General features: G+C 50.9%; 5 protein-coding genes across 5 annotated transcripts; 4 read left to right on the forward strand and 1 right to left on the reverse strand.

The window, feature by feature from the left end:
• Nucleotides 1-76: 76 nt before the first annotated feature.
• N7515_005777 (RNA methyltransferase) lies at nucleotides 77-941 on the forward strand (the record flags this gene model as incomplete). The annotated part of the gene is made up of 3 exons (XM_056666521.1): nucleotides 77-153; nucleotides 202-300; nucleotides 356-941. 3 exons carry the CDS (start codon nucleotides 77-79, stop codon nucleotides 939-941), a joined length of 762 nt encoding a protein of 253 aa, XP_056520117.1.
• A 448-nt stretch (nucleotides 942-1,389) lies between these two features.
• On the forward strand, nucleotides 1,390-4,734 carry N7515_005778 (DUF3591 domain-containing protein; the record flags this gene model as incomplete). The annotated part of the gene is made up of 1 exon (XM_056666522.1): nucleotides 1,390-4,734. The coding sequence occupies one exon, from the start codon at nucleotides 1,390-1,392 to the stop codon at nucleotides 4,732-4,734; it is 3,345 nt and encodes a 1,114-aa protein (XP_056520118.1).
• Nucleotides 4,735-5,414: 680 nt separating this feature from the next.
• Nucleotides 5,415-5,910, forward strand: N7515_005779 (uncharacterized protein; the record flags this gene model as incomplete). The annotated part of the gene is made up of 2 exons (XM_056666523.1): nucleotides 5,415-5,537; nucleotides 5,596-5,910. 2 exons carry the CDS (start codon nucleotides 5,415-5,417, stop codon nucleotides 5,908-5,910), a joined length of 438 nt encoding a protein of 145 aa, XP_056520119.1.
• Nucleotides 5,911-6,981: 1,071 nt separating this feature from the next.
• On the reverse strand, nucleotides 6,982-10,069 carry N7515_005780 (uncharacterized protein; the record flags this gene model as incomplete). Its single annotated transcript, XM_056666524.1, has 4 exons — nucleotides 6,982-7,716; nucleotides 7,776-7,838; nucleotides 7,894-9,791; nucleotides 9,847-10,069. 4 exons carry the CDS (start codon nucleotides 10,067-10,069, stop codon nucleotides 6,982-6,984), a joined length of 2,919 nt encoding a protein of 972 aa, XP_056520120.1.
• Nucleotides 10,070-10,562: 493 nt separating this feature from the next.
• N7515_005781 (ATP-binding protein) lies at nucleotides 10,563-13,386 on the forward strand (the record flags this gene model as incomplete). Its single annotated transcript, XM_056666525.1, has 2 exons — nucleotides 10,563-12,320; nucleotides 12,373-13,386. The coding sequence occupies 2 exons, from the start codon at nucleotides 10,563-10,565 to the stop codon at nucleotides 13,384-13,386; spliced, it is 2,772 nt and encodes a 923-aa protein (XP_056520121.1).
• Nucleotides 13,387-13,445: the final 59 nt, after the last annotated feature.

The following is a 13,445-nucleotide window of genomic DNA, read 5'->3' on the forward strand; positions in this document are numbered from 1 at the left end:
TGCAAACACCACCCTTCCCCATCTTTATCAGTTATCGTATCGAGAATCCAATCATCTCGCATTATCGCACTGCATCATGGCGGACGAAGAAGATGCGCCTGCCGAGGTGCATCATTACAGCAACTTGCAAGAAGTGCCCTGGGACATTCAAAAGTAAGTTCTATGATGATTGATATAGGCCAGCGCTAACACCAATACCAGCTACTGGGCGCAACGCTATCGCATCTTCTCCAAGTACGACGAGGGCATATGGTTGACCGATGATGCGTGGTTTGGTGTCACACCAGAGCCAGTCGCCAAGTTAGTGACCCCAATATTTTATTCTGTGAGAGTACTTATGCTCACGCTGCTACAGCACAATAGCTACACAGATGGCCGAGTCAGCGCCTGCTGGACGCAGCATTCTAGTGGATGCTTTCGCTGGCGCAGGCGGAAACTCCATCGCATTCGCCCTGACCGGAAGATGGAAACGAGTTTACGCAATTGAAAAGAATCCCGCGGTTCTTAGGTGTGCAAAGCACAATGCGAAAATCTACGGCGTCGAGGACAAGATTACATGGTTCGAAGGCGATTGCTTCGACATCATAAGTAACCACCTCAAAGAACTGGCACCGTACAGTGTTGTTTTTGCCAGTCCGCCGTGGGGAGGTCAGTGTCACTCAACCTTGCGTCTGCAACATGAACTAACGGTTACAGGCCCGGGATACCGTTCAGATAAGGTGTTCAATCTGAAGACCATGGAGCCTTACTCACTCCAAAAATTGTACGATGAGTACTCGGTCTTCAGCAAGCATATGGTTCTCTACATCCCAAGAACATCTGATTTGTCGCAACTGGCAAAGTTCGTTCCTAACGGTCAGCATGCTACGGTAATGCATTATTGCATGGAAGGTGCGAGTAAGGCGTTGTGTATTTTCTATGGGGATTTTAATGTGTCATGAGCAATCCTTACCCAGTCAATGTAATTCTAGTCTTCAATGTATTTTATCTCATTATTCATTTGTCTCTCTGTAATATCTACCGTCTTGTGATCCTCGTGAACAGATTCAATACTCCGTACTCCAACAACCATTAAGCTGATTGCCTAATCGGGTCTAGCGTGACCCGTCCCTCGCGCATTATCCTCGGAACCCGTTTTCACTCTACAACTACCTTCTCCAAGCAGACCCCTCCTCTTTTCCTCCATACTGCGCAACCAGAGACAGGGCCAACCCACGTCAGAAACCAACGACTCGCATAATCCTCGGATGTGCATTTTATGAACCGCGTCGTCGCCTGCTTGGCTCGCGCCTTCGCCCCCGACGTCCTCTTTGTCACCGACACTCTTTTGAGACCAGCACCTCTACATTACAATACCTCTCGCACCGTTGACACGTTTACTCGCCCATCATGCCTCACGCAACCCGCAAAGCCCCGGAGGCCGAGGACGATGCCGACTTTGACGATGTGATGCGACAACTGAACAACTACGGAGACAGCGGCCCCTCTCTTGATTTTCTATCGCGTGATCTGGAAGTTGGCGAAAAGGCGGATGACGCGATCGATTACGAGGACTTTGACGATGACGAACTTCCGGATGAAGAAATAGTCGGGCCCCCGACTACGACCCTCCCTGCAGCACAAGACGGTCAAGACCCTTTCGCGAACCTAGGCTCAGATGACGCCGCTCTCTTCGGGAATGGCGATGATCTTTTCGGTGATCAGCCAGATGCGGCTCAGGGCCAGGATGACAACCTTGACGACCTCTTTGGCGAAGGCTCTTTTTCGCCGCCTCATGCTGGACAGGAGGACCCTTCCCGTGGTCTGTTCGAAGACGAAGAAATGCCACTCGCGGATACGTCCATGGAATTGCCACCCCTCTCGGCAGCTCCGCAGGCGCAGCCGGAAGAAGTCATGATGGACGAGGATGAATTCGCGGATGACGACAGCATCATGTCTGAGGACATGAACCCAGTTGAACTCCGCGCTTGGAAACTCCAACAGCAGTTGTTCGCCATGTCAGGCGTTGAAAACCCGCCTGCTCCGCTTGAGAACCGCGAAGAGATTCTACATTCGTTGTTCCCCTCCTTCGATCGCAACACTCTCCCACGATGGCTGGAGTTGATTCCTCACAAAAAAGCTATTTTTATTGGGAAACAGCCCACCAAGCCGCCTAAGCCTGTATTGCCCACTAAGGTTAATATTGAGCTGGCGCCTGATCATGAACGTACATTCCGGACCGGTCAGCCCCTCAAACGTGGCCTCGATCATGAAGCTCATGGCCTGGTGGTGATCACACAATCCTCCCCAGAGGACGAAGAAGATGAGGAGGAGGACACAAGAGATGAGATTGACATGATGGATGTGGACGGTGAAGTGTTGCCCGGTGGTTTCACCATGCAAGATCTTCGAACGATCTGCGTCGACTGGGATGTCAAAGATGATATCTCCAGTGTTGATGAGGAGGAGAAGCCAGTAGCAGGAAACAAAGATACTTTGTTCGACGACGATGACCAGGATTGGCTTGTGGAAAATGAGGTCCCTAACAAGAAACGGAAGACAGGCCCAACTCCGATGGATGTTATTGCTCTGTCACACATCGATATCCCATTATTGGACGACCCGCAACAAGCAACATCGAAGATTGCAAAGAAGGTCATCATTGATCTCAATGATCCTAACATTCTCGTCGATGAATTAAGAGCTGAGGCCGTAGCCAATAAGCCGAAGCACGCTGCTCCTCGCACCAGGGATGAAGTGGACCTGAATTTGACACGCCGTCTCACTCAGCGATATAACATCTCGAATGATCAAGCATATGACATGCTGAAGCAGAATCACCAGAACAAGATTCGCAGTACTCTTGGCAACGTGACGCTTGAGCACGCTTTGCCTGCCTTGCGTTTGCAGTGGCCCTACTACAAAACTGAGTTGGCCAAGGCTGAAGCTAGATCCTTCCACCGACCTGCCATGGCCTTCCGACCTGGCCAAACGTCTTGGTTCAAGAACCCTGCTCACTTTAAACGCAAACACTTGCGTGGGAAGGATGCGAAGACAGTCTTTGACTCTACTCAGTCACTGTCTATGGGAGACAACTCCAACGTTCTGCTGGTCGAGTACTCTGAGGAGCAACCCATGACACTCGCCAACTTTGGAATGTGTAACCGATTCATCAACTATTATCGTCGAAAGAATATCGATGATCCCACTCGCCCGAGGGCCGACATCGGCGAAACAGCTGTGCTCTTGCCACAAGACAAGAGTCCTTACTCGATCTTCGGTCATGTTGACCCCGGCGAAATCTCTCCAGCAATCTCAAATTCCATGTATCGCGCACCTCTTTTCCAGCACCAACCCAAGTCAACGGACTTCCTTGTCGTTCGCAGCACCACTGGAGCCAATGGCAGTAACTACTTTGTGCGCAACATTGAAAACTTTTACGTTGCCGGACAACAATTCCCGTCTGTCGACATTCCTGGGCCGCATTCGCGCAAGGTGACCACAGTCGCCAAGAATCGCATGAAGATGCTGGTTTATCGTCTATTGAAAAAGAGTCCCGATGCGCGACTCGCAATCAGTGACGTTACTGCTCATATTCCAGGCACTACCGATATGCAAAATCGGCAGAAGGTGAAGGATTTCCTTCAGCACGACAAAGATACAAAATATTGGAAACCATTAGATCCAGTTCTCCCTGACCAAGATACAATCCGCTCATGGGTCCAGCCGGAAGATGTTTGTCTTCTGGAATCTATGCAAATTGGACAGCAACATCTCCACGACACCGGTTATGGCAACGATGCCGAAACTGGCGGTGAAAACGAAGAGGACGAAGAACACGAGAGCTTCGAGCAGCAGATGGCTCCCTGGAAGGCGACTCGCAACTTTTTGCTGGCCTCCCAAGGTAAGGCCATGCTGAAGCTCCATGGTGAAGGAGACCCCACCGGCCGTGGCGAGGGTTACAACTTCATCAAAACAAGCATGAAGGGTGGCTTCAAGGCCATTGGCGAAAGTGTTGAGGACAAGCTGGACGCACAGCGACTCAAGGAACTAGGTGGCCACAGCTACAACGTTGCCCGTCAACAAAAGTCATACGAAACCTCCATCCGCCGAATTTGGGACGCTCAAAAGAGCAGTCTGTCTTCCACCATTGAGCACTCCGACCAGGAGAGCGATGTCGACCAAGGAGACGAATACCGCGACCAATTCAACAAGCCAACACCTCGCTCCGAAGCACCAACACCGGGTCCCTACCGTCGCGACGACGAGACCACCTCCCAATTTAGCAAAATGAGTTTCAACAGCCAGCGCGGCAAAGTCCTGCGCATCACCCGCCAGGTCAAATTAGACACCGGCGAAATCGTCGAAAGGGAACAACACGTCTTCGATCCCCGCGTCATCAGACACTACATTCAACACCGCCATCACAGCGAAGCAATGCACACGAAACTCGAATCTCTCCAGCCGACTGGCGACCCGGAAGTCGACGCCCGCAACAAGAAGCTGATCGAGGCCGAACTGGGCCGTTTAAACAGAAACAAAGAGCGTCGTTTCGCCCGCGAGAAACAAAAGGGTATTCCCCGTTCCGGCGACCCCGATGGCAGACCTGCTGGTACCCAGCGCAAATGTGCCAACTGTGGGCAGGTTGGTCATATTAAGACGAACAAGAAGCTTTGTCCGTTGCTCAATGGTACTATGAAGCCTGAGGACCGTGTTACGGATTCGGCTTTCTCTATGAGCGCGCCTGTTCTGTGACCCTGACGGCCTTTCGTTTTCCCCATTTTTGCATCCCTAATTCTTTATCTTCTTCCAATACTTCTCTGAATTTGATACCCCCCAGAACGACTTCTCTACCTCATTTTGTTCACCGATACGGCGATACCCGACTTTCTCCCAGTGTGATTTGACCAGTTGGCATGAATCTTTACTACTGTCTGTCTATGTGTACTACCCAGCGATGTTCCGGTTCATAGAGATTCCAATGAGGTTTCGTTGGATGACAATACCTCTCTTCAGTGTAGATTCCGACTTTAGTGCCCAGTCGAAATACATCTACTGTTCTTCCTGCTTAGCTTAGTAGGTAGTCCCCAGGGGCCAGCCGGGGCCAGGAGCATGCCGCCCCGCCCATGTTTTGAGACACCGTAGTGATGCAAGTAACAGTATTCGTCCTTTCCTCTGCCGTCTCTGTCTTCTTTCTCTCCCTTCATTCGTCCCTCTCTCTTTCACCGCTTGCGCGTAGTTCTGCCGTCTACCCCATTGTATCCAGTAACTCGACTCAGTTCTCAGCCTCTGTCATTCGTCCATTTCCCCTCACCGCTTCTCCCCCTCCACACCTTCAGCTTCTCTATTTACTTTACCCACTCACTTCTCCCTTCTCTCTCATTCCTCCTTCTTGAAGCGACCCCCTCCTGCATCGTCCTCCGGGAACTTGCCAAATGTCTCCCCGCAATCCCAATGACATGGATGAAGAAGAGTTCGTCCGTGTCTTCGGTATTACGCGCGAGTTCATGAACAGCCTCGACGTTCCTGGCGTGCCGGCGGACGACATGGAATTAGCGGTAAATTCTCCATAGTTATGCACCTTTACTTTACCCTTAACTAACACCCATTTACCAGGTCAACGCCCCAATCTTTCTCCTTGCCAATGTCGACGTGAAGAACGGTCTTTGCAGTGGTACACAATGTATTGTTGTCAGCATCTCCGAAGACTACGTGATGGTTAAGCTCAAAGATGTCCCCGCCCCCCGTCAAGCGCGCTTGTGGCCCATCCCGCGCTGCAACTTCACGGTCGAGCATCCGCTGCTACCATTGGCAATGAACAGGAAGCAATTCCCTATCGTGCTCGCCTTCGCAACGACCGTTTACAAGGCCCAGGGGATGACCATTCGCGATATCGACATTGATTACACAGGGCTCATGCCTCGGAACTGAAACCTGAAAGCTGGGATCTTGACAGGGGTCTCAGGTCCTCGCTCTGTACTATAATTATTGCCCTCAACCCTCTGCCACTCTTGCATCAATTCCCCTCTAACACTGTTCTATTTCTTCGCTGTTGTGAAGGGCTAAAAAGGAACTTGATTCAGTTCTGCCTACTTGCTGTTAACGACAAACTTGGGAAAGAGAAGAACGAACGAGCCGGACGAACACTCTTAAGGCCCATGGCTGACAACCTCCGTCAATCACACGCACTGCGACTTGAACGGCATCGTTTAGCTGTCCAATGTACCTTTTTTTTTCACAGGTACTGCGCAGAACTTGCTCTTCCACGCGTACTGTGCTCTTCCTCCACTGACTCTACCCTGACGCTTGGGAGTCTTTCGGTTTCTCCCATTCATCATCTTCCCCCTTTAACTGACTCCGACTAGTGCCGCGGCCCGCGCCTCATCTTCAGACCCGACTCCACTACGCTCCCTCCCCTGCTTGCAGGCGCCGTCGCTCCTAACTTGCGTCTGCCGGTTCACTTACTCGATCTCTTACTCAGTCCTGTACATAAGTTGATTGTAGCAGGCGCTTCTTGAACCTCTGTTTACTTAATATGCGTAATAAAGTGCTACGGAGTCTACTCTGTACTCTTCTACCCTTCACTTCTTCCACATATTAATTATTTACCTTTAGGTGGCATCTTGTATACCGTATCTCTACGGTACCCAAAATCCACTGCGGTAGCACTGCAGTACTCCTATAAGTATTCCTGGGGTATTCCTACGGTGCTCTCAGGCTTCCAATCAATGCCAATAGAAACCTTCTCGGCGATATTCATTATAAGGATATATACAAGACTGAGCCCGTGGTCATGAGGGAGAGTGGAGTCAGAGACCTCGGGAGTAAACAAATGAGGGCGTGAAACCGTGGAAGTGTTGTACAAGAATGTCTATGAATAAGGTCGACATCATGAAAGGATGGTGATGTGTCGAGGGAATTGCAAAGCTTAAAAAGTCCATAGGTCTGTTACAAAGCGAGTAAGACGTTGACACCCTTAGCGCTGCTTTGCCATGGACGGTTTCAGGTATATAGAGCCGCCAACTGGCCTCTGGTCTGTGTTTGACGTCCTCGCTCTGTACTAAAAGCCAGGGCCACGTCGTTGGGCCGTCGGTATGTGTATCCCAGAAAAGCGCCCCTTTTGCGAATATCCAAGGCTGTATTGCCCATCTGGTTGTCTCGAAGGATCTTATCGCGTGGTCGATTCTTCTTTTCTTTTGCCTTTTGAGCCTCTTTAGCCTTTTGCGTTGCTGTGTGGGTCTCGCCAACTGGCGACTGGATAGCGTCTGCGGGACCACATTCCTGAATCTCAGGAGTGACTTCGTCAGGTCGGGGCTCAGGACTTTCTCCAGCTTTCTTTGAATCATTAGCAGAAAGTTTGTCAACAATTTCGCCAGTCATCTTCCACTCGTCGAAATACCTGGTGTCCTCCCAACCTCTGACCCGAGGGATCATCGGTGGTTTACACATGTGCAGATATTGCCATCGGATGCCTCTAAAGAAGGGATGCATCTTGATGTCTGTAGCGTCGTTAGGGTAAACAAAGTAGCTCGCGACATCCCTGTACTGGGGGCCCATGGAGTACATCATCTGGTTAGAGACAGGACGTCTGGTCAATATATCGTTGGCTCGGTACTTCGGAGAGCAAAGCCGATATTGGCGCTCTTGCAGAATTCTGCTGATAAGATCCATAGCCTCTGGAGAGACCATTCTGTCCGATGCTCTCTCCTGCGGGAACTCTAGCCAATCTTTGTGCTTCTTGAAGGGTGTCAGAATATAATGACCGCTGAATGCAGTGAATAAAGGGAAGTACTCACAAGAATCTTGACCTTGGTATCAGTACGACTCCCGCTGGCGAAGGGCGTAAAGCCGTATAGGCACTGTAAGCATGATGAGAGTCTGACTCGTACAGAATCAAGATGCTGCACGACCTACCTCGTATAGAATGATGCCTAGACTCCACCAGTCACATCGTCCATCATACATTTCGCCTCGAACGACTTCGGGTGCCATGTATTGACTGGTCCCAACCACGCTTTTTGCGAATCGGCGTCTTCCCATTTTGTCTCGCCAGTCCAACAAACCAGCCGAAGTAAGCTGTCCAGGATGGCGGTCGTTTGGATTGTGCATTTTGATCTCAGGTGCAAGCTCTTTCGCGTTGACAGTTTCATCGCGATCTTCAGCATCGCCATTGACTGTGATACCGAGCTTCTCTATCAGAGAGTAGCGATGGCTATTGTAGTAGGCTTGATCATGGGACCAATGCCCGCCGAATGACAAACCGAAGTCGGATATCTTCAAATGACCCGAAGCAGAGATGAGGAAGTTATCAGGCTTGATATCGCGGTGAATCCAAGACAGCCTATGTGTTTCCTCAATACACAAGACCATTTCGGCAATGTAAAACCTGGCCCACTCCTCGCGAATGGTGTCCTTGCGGATCAAAAAGCTCAAGAAGTCACCTCCGACCATGTAGTCCATCACGAGATACAGATTATTGACATCTTGGAAGCTGGCAATTAGAGGAACAACCCAGTGAGAGGCCTCGGAGGCCACGAGAAAATCTCTCTCTGCCCGAATGTGCCCTTCCTGGCAGTTGCGGATCATTTCTGCTTTTCTGATGACTTTCATTGCATATACCTCCTTCTTCTCTCCAGTCATGTACCTTCGACGGCTCCTTTTGGCAACTTCCACAGCAGACATAAACATATTCAATGGATTAGACTTCACTCTGCCTTGGTTGTCTTGAATGGCAAGAGGATCATCTTCACTGGACATATTCGAATCACTGCCAATCTGCCGAACAAGTCGCACAACGCCAAAGCTGCCCTTTCCCAGTACCGTCAGTGCTTTGTACCCAGCGGCCGTGATTGTGTCTTCGCTTCGAGTGGAGAATCTATTTGACCTGAGCACCCGGTACTTTCTGAGATGATCATTCTCTCGCAAGACCCAGTTCTGCCTCGTCATCGATTCTTCCTCGACTGTAAGATCGAACGCGTAGATGTGCCGCTCCAATTCGAGTTGACGCTGCTGTCGCGAGTCTTTGTCATGGAAGATAGAATTGAAGCACAGTTCCAGATGGATTTTTGCCACGGCCACTGCTTCCACGGTTTTGATTGAGGGTGCTATGGTAATTGCCTTGGTGTCTGATGTTTTCGTAGCTTTGTTAGTCTCCGAATAAGGGAGCCAATGTATCACGGCAGTTTCATGTCCATCGGGTGACTTCTCTTTTTCCGATGAAAGGGAGGGACCTTCAGACGTCGGCGGTGTCAGTGGACTTGACTGCCCATTGGCAGAAGATCCAGCACTGCTGGGGCTGGTTGAAGGGTCTGAGCTTTTATTGGCGCCATCACCCGGTCTGTTCAAATCACTCAGATCGAGAGAACTGATGTGAAGAATACTCGGTCTGGGCCGCAGATGGGGACGACGAATGACAGTGGTATGGCCAAGCGCCAAGGATATTCTGTGTGAGAAGCGATCGACGAATTTGGAATTTGTTGGGATAGGTTGCTCAGTTGCGGTAGTTGATGAAGGGCCTTCACCCGCGGCATCTTGATGCGAATCCTCGACCACAACTACTTCACCCTGACTCTCGAGCGAGGGACGTCGGTCGGGAAGAGGCTCAGATCGCGTTTTAACACCCACGGTGGGAATGCTGAGAGAAGGATTGTCAGGTATTGGTTCGCTTTTTTGTGGAGACTCGGTTGCAGTCAGATATCCCGGGCGATTGCAATCATTCCGGCTTGGAGACGATGCGGTTGAGGGACTTAGGCCTTCGTTGCCGCTCTGTGCTGAATCACAGCAGTCTGTGTCGGTGGTGGCATCCTTGTTGCCTGTAAATGGTGGTTAGTTATGAGCGTTTTTTCCGAGAGAAGAGAAGATACATACTCCTGGACGAACCTCGTAATCCCAGAAACAATAAGATCTTTGAGCCACTGCGGGTTAAACGTGCCTTAAGGCGATCCCTTCCCACTGGGATGATCGGCTCTGTCAACGGGCTTTCTGATGTCCCCGAGTCAGTTGGCGATGTGTCTGGCTTTCCAGAGACGACGACTTTGGTTGGAATCCAGAGATTGAATAAAGATCGTCGGTCGTTCTTCGAGGCTGGCATCTTTGCCTCGAATCAATGAGTGATCAGCTGGATATAAACCATTTAACGATATACAGAATGGAGTGCATGGAGAGTGAAGTGTCAAGGAGGAGGTTATGATGTAGGAAAGCTGGAGGTGGCCAACACCGAGGGCAGTTAGGGCAAGAGCCAAACCTGGAAACAGCGCTCAGCCCTCTATATAATCTGGCCATGAGCCTCAAAGCAATCTGCAATATCTTTCTCAGATCCTGAATGTGCGTAGGAATGCCGAGTGAACCGCCAGATGTGACAGCAAATAAAACCCAGCCACAGCCACATGCCAGCTCAGAGGCTCCAGACTGGCTGGAGGCTGCTTGCGCAGTTGTGATCAAAATTCTCTCGTATCCCCCTCCACGTTAGCTATTTATTCCATGCTACCCCTGTTATCACGGAGTGAAATCGATCATTTGCTCTTCCCCCCAGATAGAGATAAGTACAGTGATCGCGTTAACAATCCGCCAAGTGTTCCGTGAACATGTACCATCCTTTCCGCCCTCATGACGAGTACATGCCCGTGCCCGTCCCTAACCCCATCCCCAACCCCGTCCCCAACCCCATCCCCAATGATATGACAGGAGGTAGACGTCCAAGAGAGCCAGCATCTCCCTCTGCATCAGGCGAACCAGCTGCTGGCCCTCGTCCCGTCCTGGCTTATACCCCCGGAAAGACAGAAGGAGAAAGCAGGAGGGACCATCACCGCCAACTGCTGGCACAACAGCTAAATCAGCAAAGACACGACATAAAAAGACTACAGGGTAGCACACAGCCCGTAAGGCCCAGCGGGCCCAATACCAGCTTTCCTCCATCCATGCCGCCAGGAATGGTCAACAACCCAAGCTGGTACATGTCAACTGCACCAGGTCCCGCTCCTTACACTCCGTATCCCCCAGTCCCGGCGTACCCCGTTAATCCCCCTCACCCTCCTGCAAGATATGCTTCAGGAGACAGCAGTCCAAGCCCAGCAGCCGAGGAAATGTACGCTCGGAACCCGGAGTACCCAAACGCCGTACGCTCGACCATGTACACACCTCCCAGCCAAGGCAGCGTGTCTGTTTCAGAGGCGAATGACCTGAAGGCCCAGATTACAGCTCTGCAAAACAAGGTCCGGGAGCTGGAAGGAAAGCCTGCCATGACAACAGCGTCAAGATATCAGATCCTCTATCGGATTGAGAAAGACAACACCTACCCGAGCAACCACTGGAGCTTCTCCGATAGCGAAGACGAGTTCAATCACCAAAACAGACCTGCCCATGTCCGCGAGTCCAGATCGAGGTCTACGTCCTGGTCGCCCTGGATGGGCATTTACACCGATCCTCCTGAACTGATACATCGTGACTCGGGTGCGCCATATCTGCGCTGCAACGACCCACTACTTAACTTCGAGCTCTACCTCGCCCTCAACAAGGAGATTTCATTCGTAGTATTCCGGAACTACAAAAGAAGGGTCACATGGTCGACTTCAGAAAGAGGGAAGTATAGCAAACCGGAGCCGTTCAGCGAGAGCATTCTCGCGGTCTCCGGATCCCTCAAAGATGCGATTGAGAATTTGCTCAGCGGTCGCGAATTCTGGTCGATGAGACAAGAATTCCAGTCCAAAGCTGAGATCCACTCCCCTTACCTCTGCGTCTACCACAACCGCGGAGCTAGAGAAGCGGAGATCAGACAGAATCTTAGCTCTGAGGCGCAGAGACAACTCGACCTTTTCAGAGACTATGTTGAACTGACTCGGGGCAATGAATATGCTGCTGCAGATTCGCTTTTAAAGAAAGGCAAGATCAGCGCTCCGTACGTGCCCTACCTGTTCAAGCCGAATGATCTCTTGGTTTCCTTCAAGAACAAGGAGCATGTAGGTTATGTTGCGAGGGATTGGCCAGTTCGCGAGCAACACGACCACGATACCAGCCCTTCTTGGAGTATAAGAGGGCAGGGCTGGGGATTTAGTGGTGAATTCTACAAGTTCCTCACCGATCTCAGATTTGAAATGCCAGAATCGCACTTGCTCAAAGATGGTGGTTCAATGGACGATGATCTTGGCCAACTTCCGGCTCACAGTGGCTCAGACAAAGAAGCCGAAAAAGAGCACGCTATCACGGATCTCGCAGTGTACCCGATAAAATATGCAAGTGCCGATCTCTGCCGGACGCTTGAACGCCGCGGGGAGACATTTTGGAAATTCCGAAAACAGCAGTATGTGTCCTATCAGGCGACCGAGGAAGAGAACTTTCAAACCATGGTATGTATCTGCTCGCAACGAACGATTGAAACGAACTAACCGCAGCCACCAGACCCATGAAGGGTATATGATAGACATGAAGACCTATCAAAGACTGCACGCAGGGCCAACCCTGAATGTGAATAGCTTTCAAGGTACACGTGCAAACACACTCGACGAGCGCGCCATGGCTAGAGAAAGCCCTCCGCCATACCCGTTTAGCATGCTGATGCCTCCAAGGGTGATCGGTTTTAATCTCAGACTCAAGCAATGGATCGGTCTCTCAGTCGACCGTATCTGGCCCATGAGCTGGAACAAAGCCGCTTTTGAGAATCTAGCCATCAATCCCAAGTCCAAAGACCTGATCGAAGCGATGGTAACTAATCACCTGGAACCCAATTACTCGGCAGACGTGATCGGCGGCAAAGGCAACGGACTGATCATGCTTCTGCATGGCGGTCCAGGAACCGGCAAAACACTGACCGCAGAGAGTGTGGCCGAGATAGCAGAGAAGCCACTGTATCGAGTTACATGCGGCGACGTCGGCACCAAACCAGAGGAGGTAGAGAAGTACCTCGAGTCCGTGTTGCATCTGGGCAGAATCTGGGACTGCGTTGTGCTTCTCGATGAAGCGGATGTCTTCCTTGAGCAGCGGGGACTGGAAGATTTGCATCGCAATGCGCTTGTTTCGGCATTCCTGAGTGTGATCGAATATTTCGAGGGCATTCTAATTCTGACAACCAACCGGGTCGACAGGTTCGATGAGGCGTTTAAGTCGCGGATTCAGCTGGCGCTACACTATCCTCCTCTTGGAGAGGAGCAGAGACGGATCATTTGGAGGACTTTTATCCAGCGGCAGAATGGGTCGTCTACTGACATTTCGAATCTTGTGGGGAGCTTGGACGTGCTTCAGAGGGAGAAGTTGAATGGTCGGCAGATTCGGAATGCCATTACCACTGCGCGTCAGTATGCGAAGTGGAAGAAGGAGGTTCTTAGGTATGACCACCTGAAGGATGTTATTGAGGTGGCAGCCAAGTTTGATGAATATCTGGAGAATGTTCATCGCGGCGGTCATATGCAGGTCTGAGTGCTGTTGAGCGGAATTTGAAAGCAGATATGAAGTCAAAGTAAGAAAGGCCAGATTGT

The sequence above is a fragment of the Penicillium bovifimosum genome (genome assembly GCF_028826915.1).
Source record: "Penicillium bovifimosum strain IBT 22155 chromosome Unknown utg000005l_segment0_segment0, whole genome shotgun sequence".
Classification (NCBI taxonomy): domain Eukaryota; kingdom Fungi; phylum Ascomycota; class Eurotiomycetes; order Eurotiales; family Aspergillaceae; genus Penicillium; species Penicillium bovifimosum.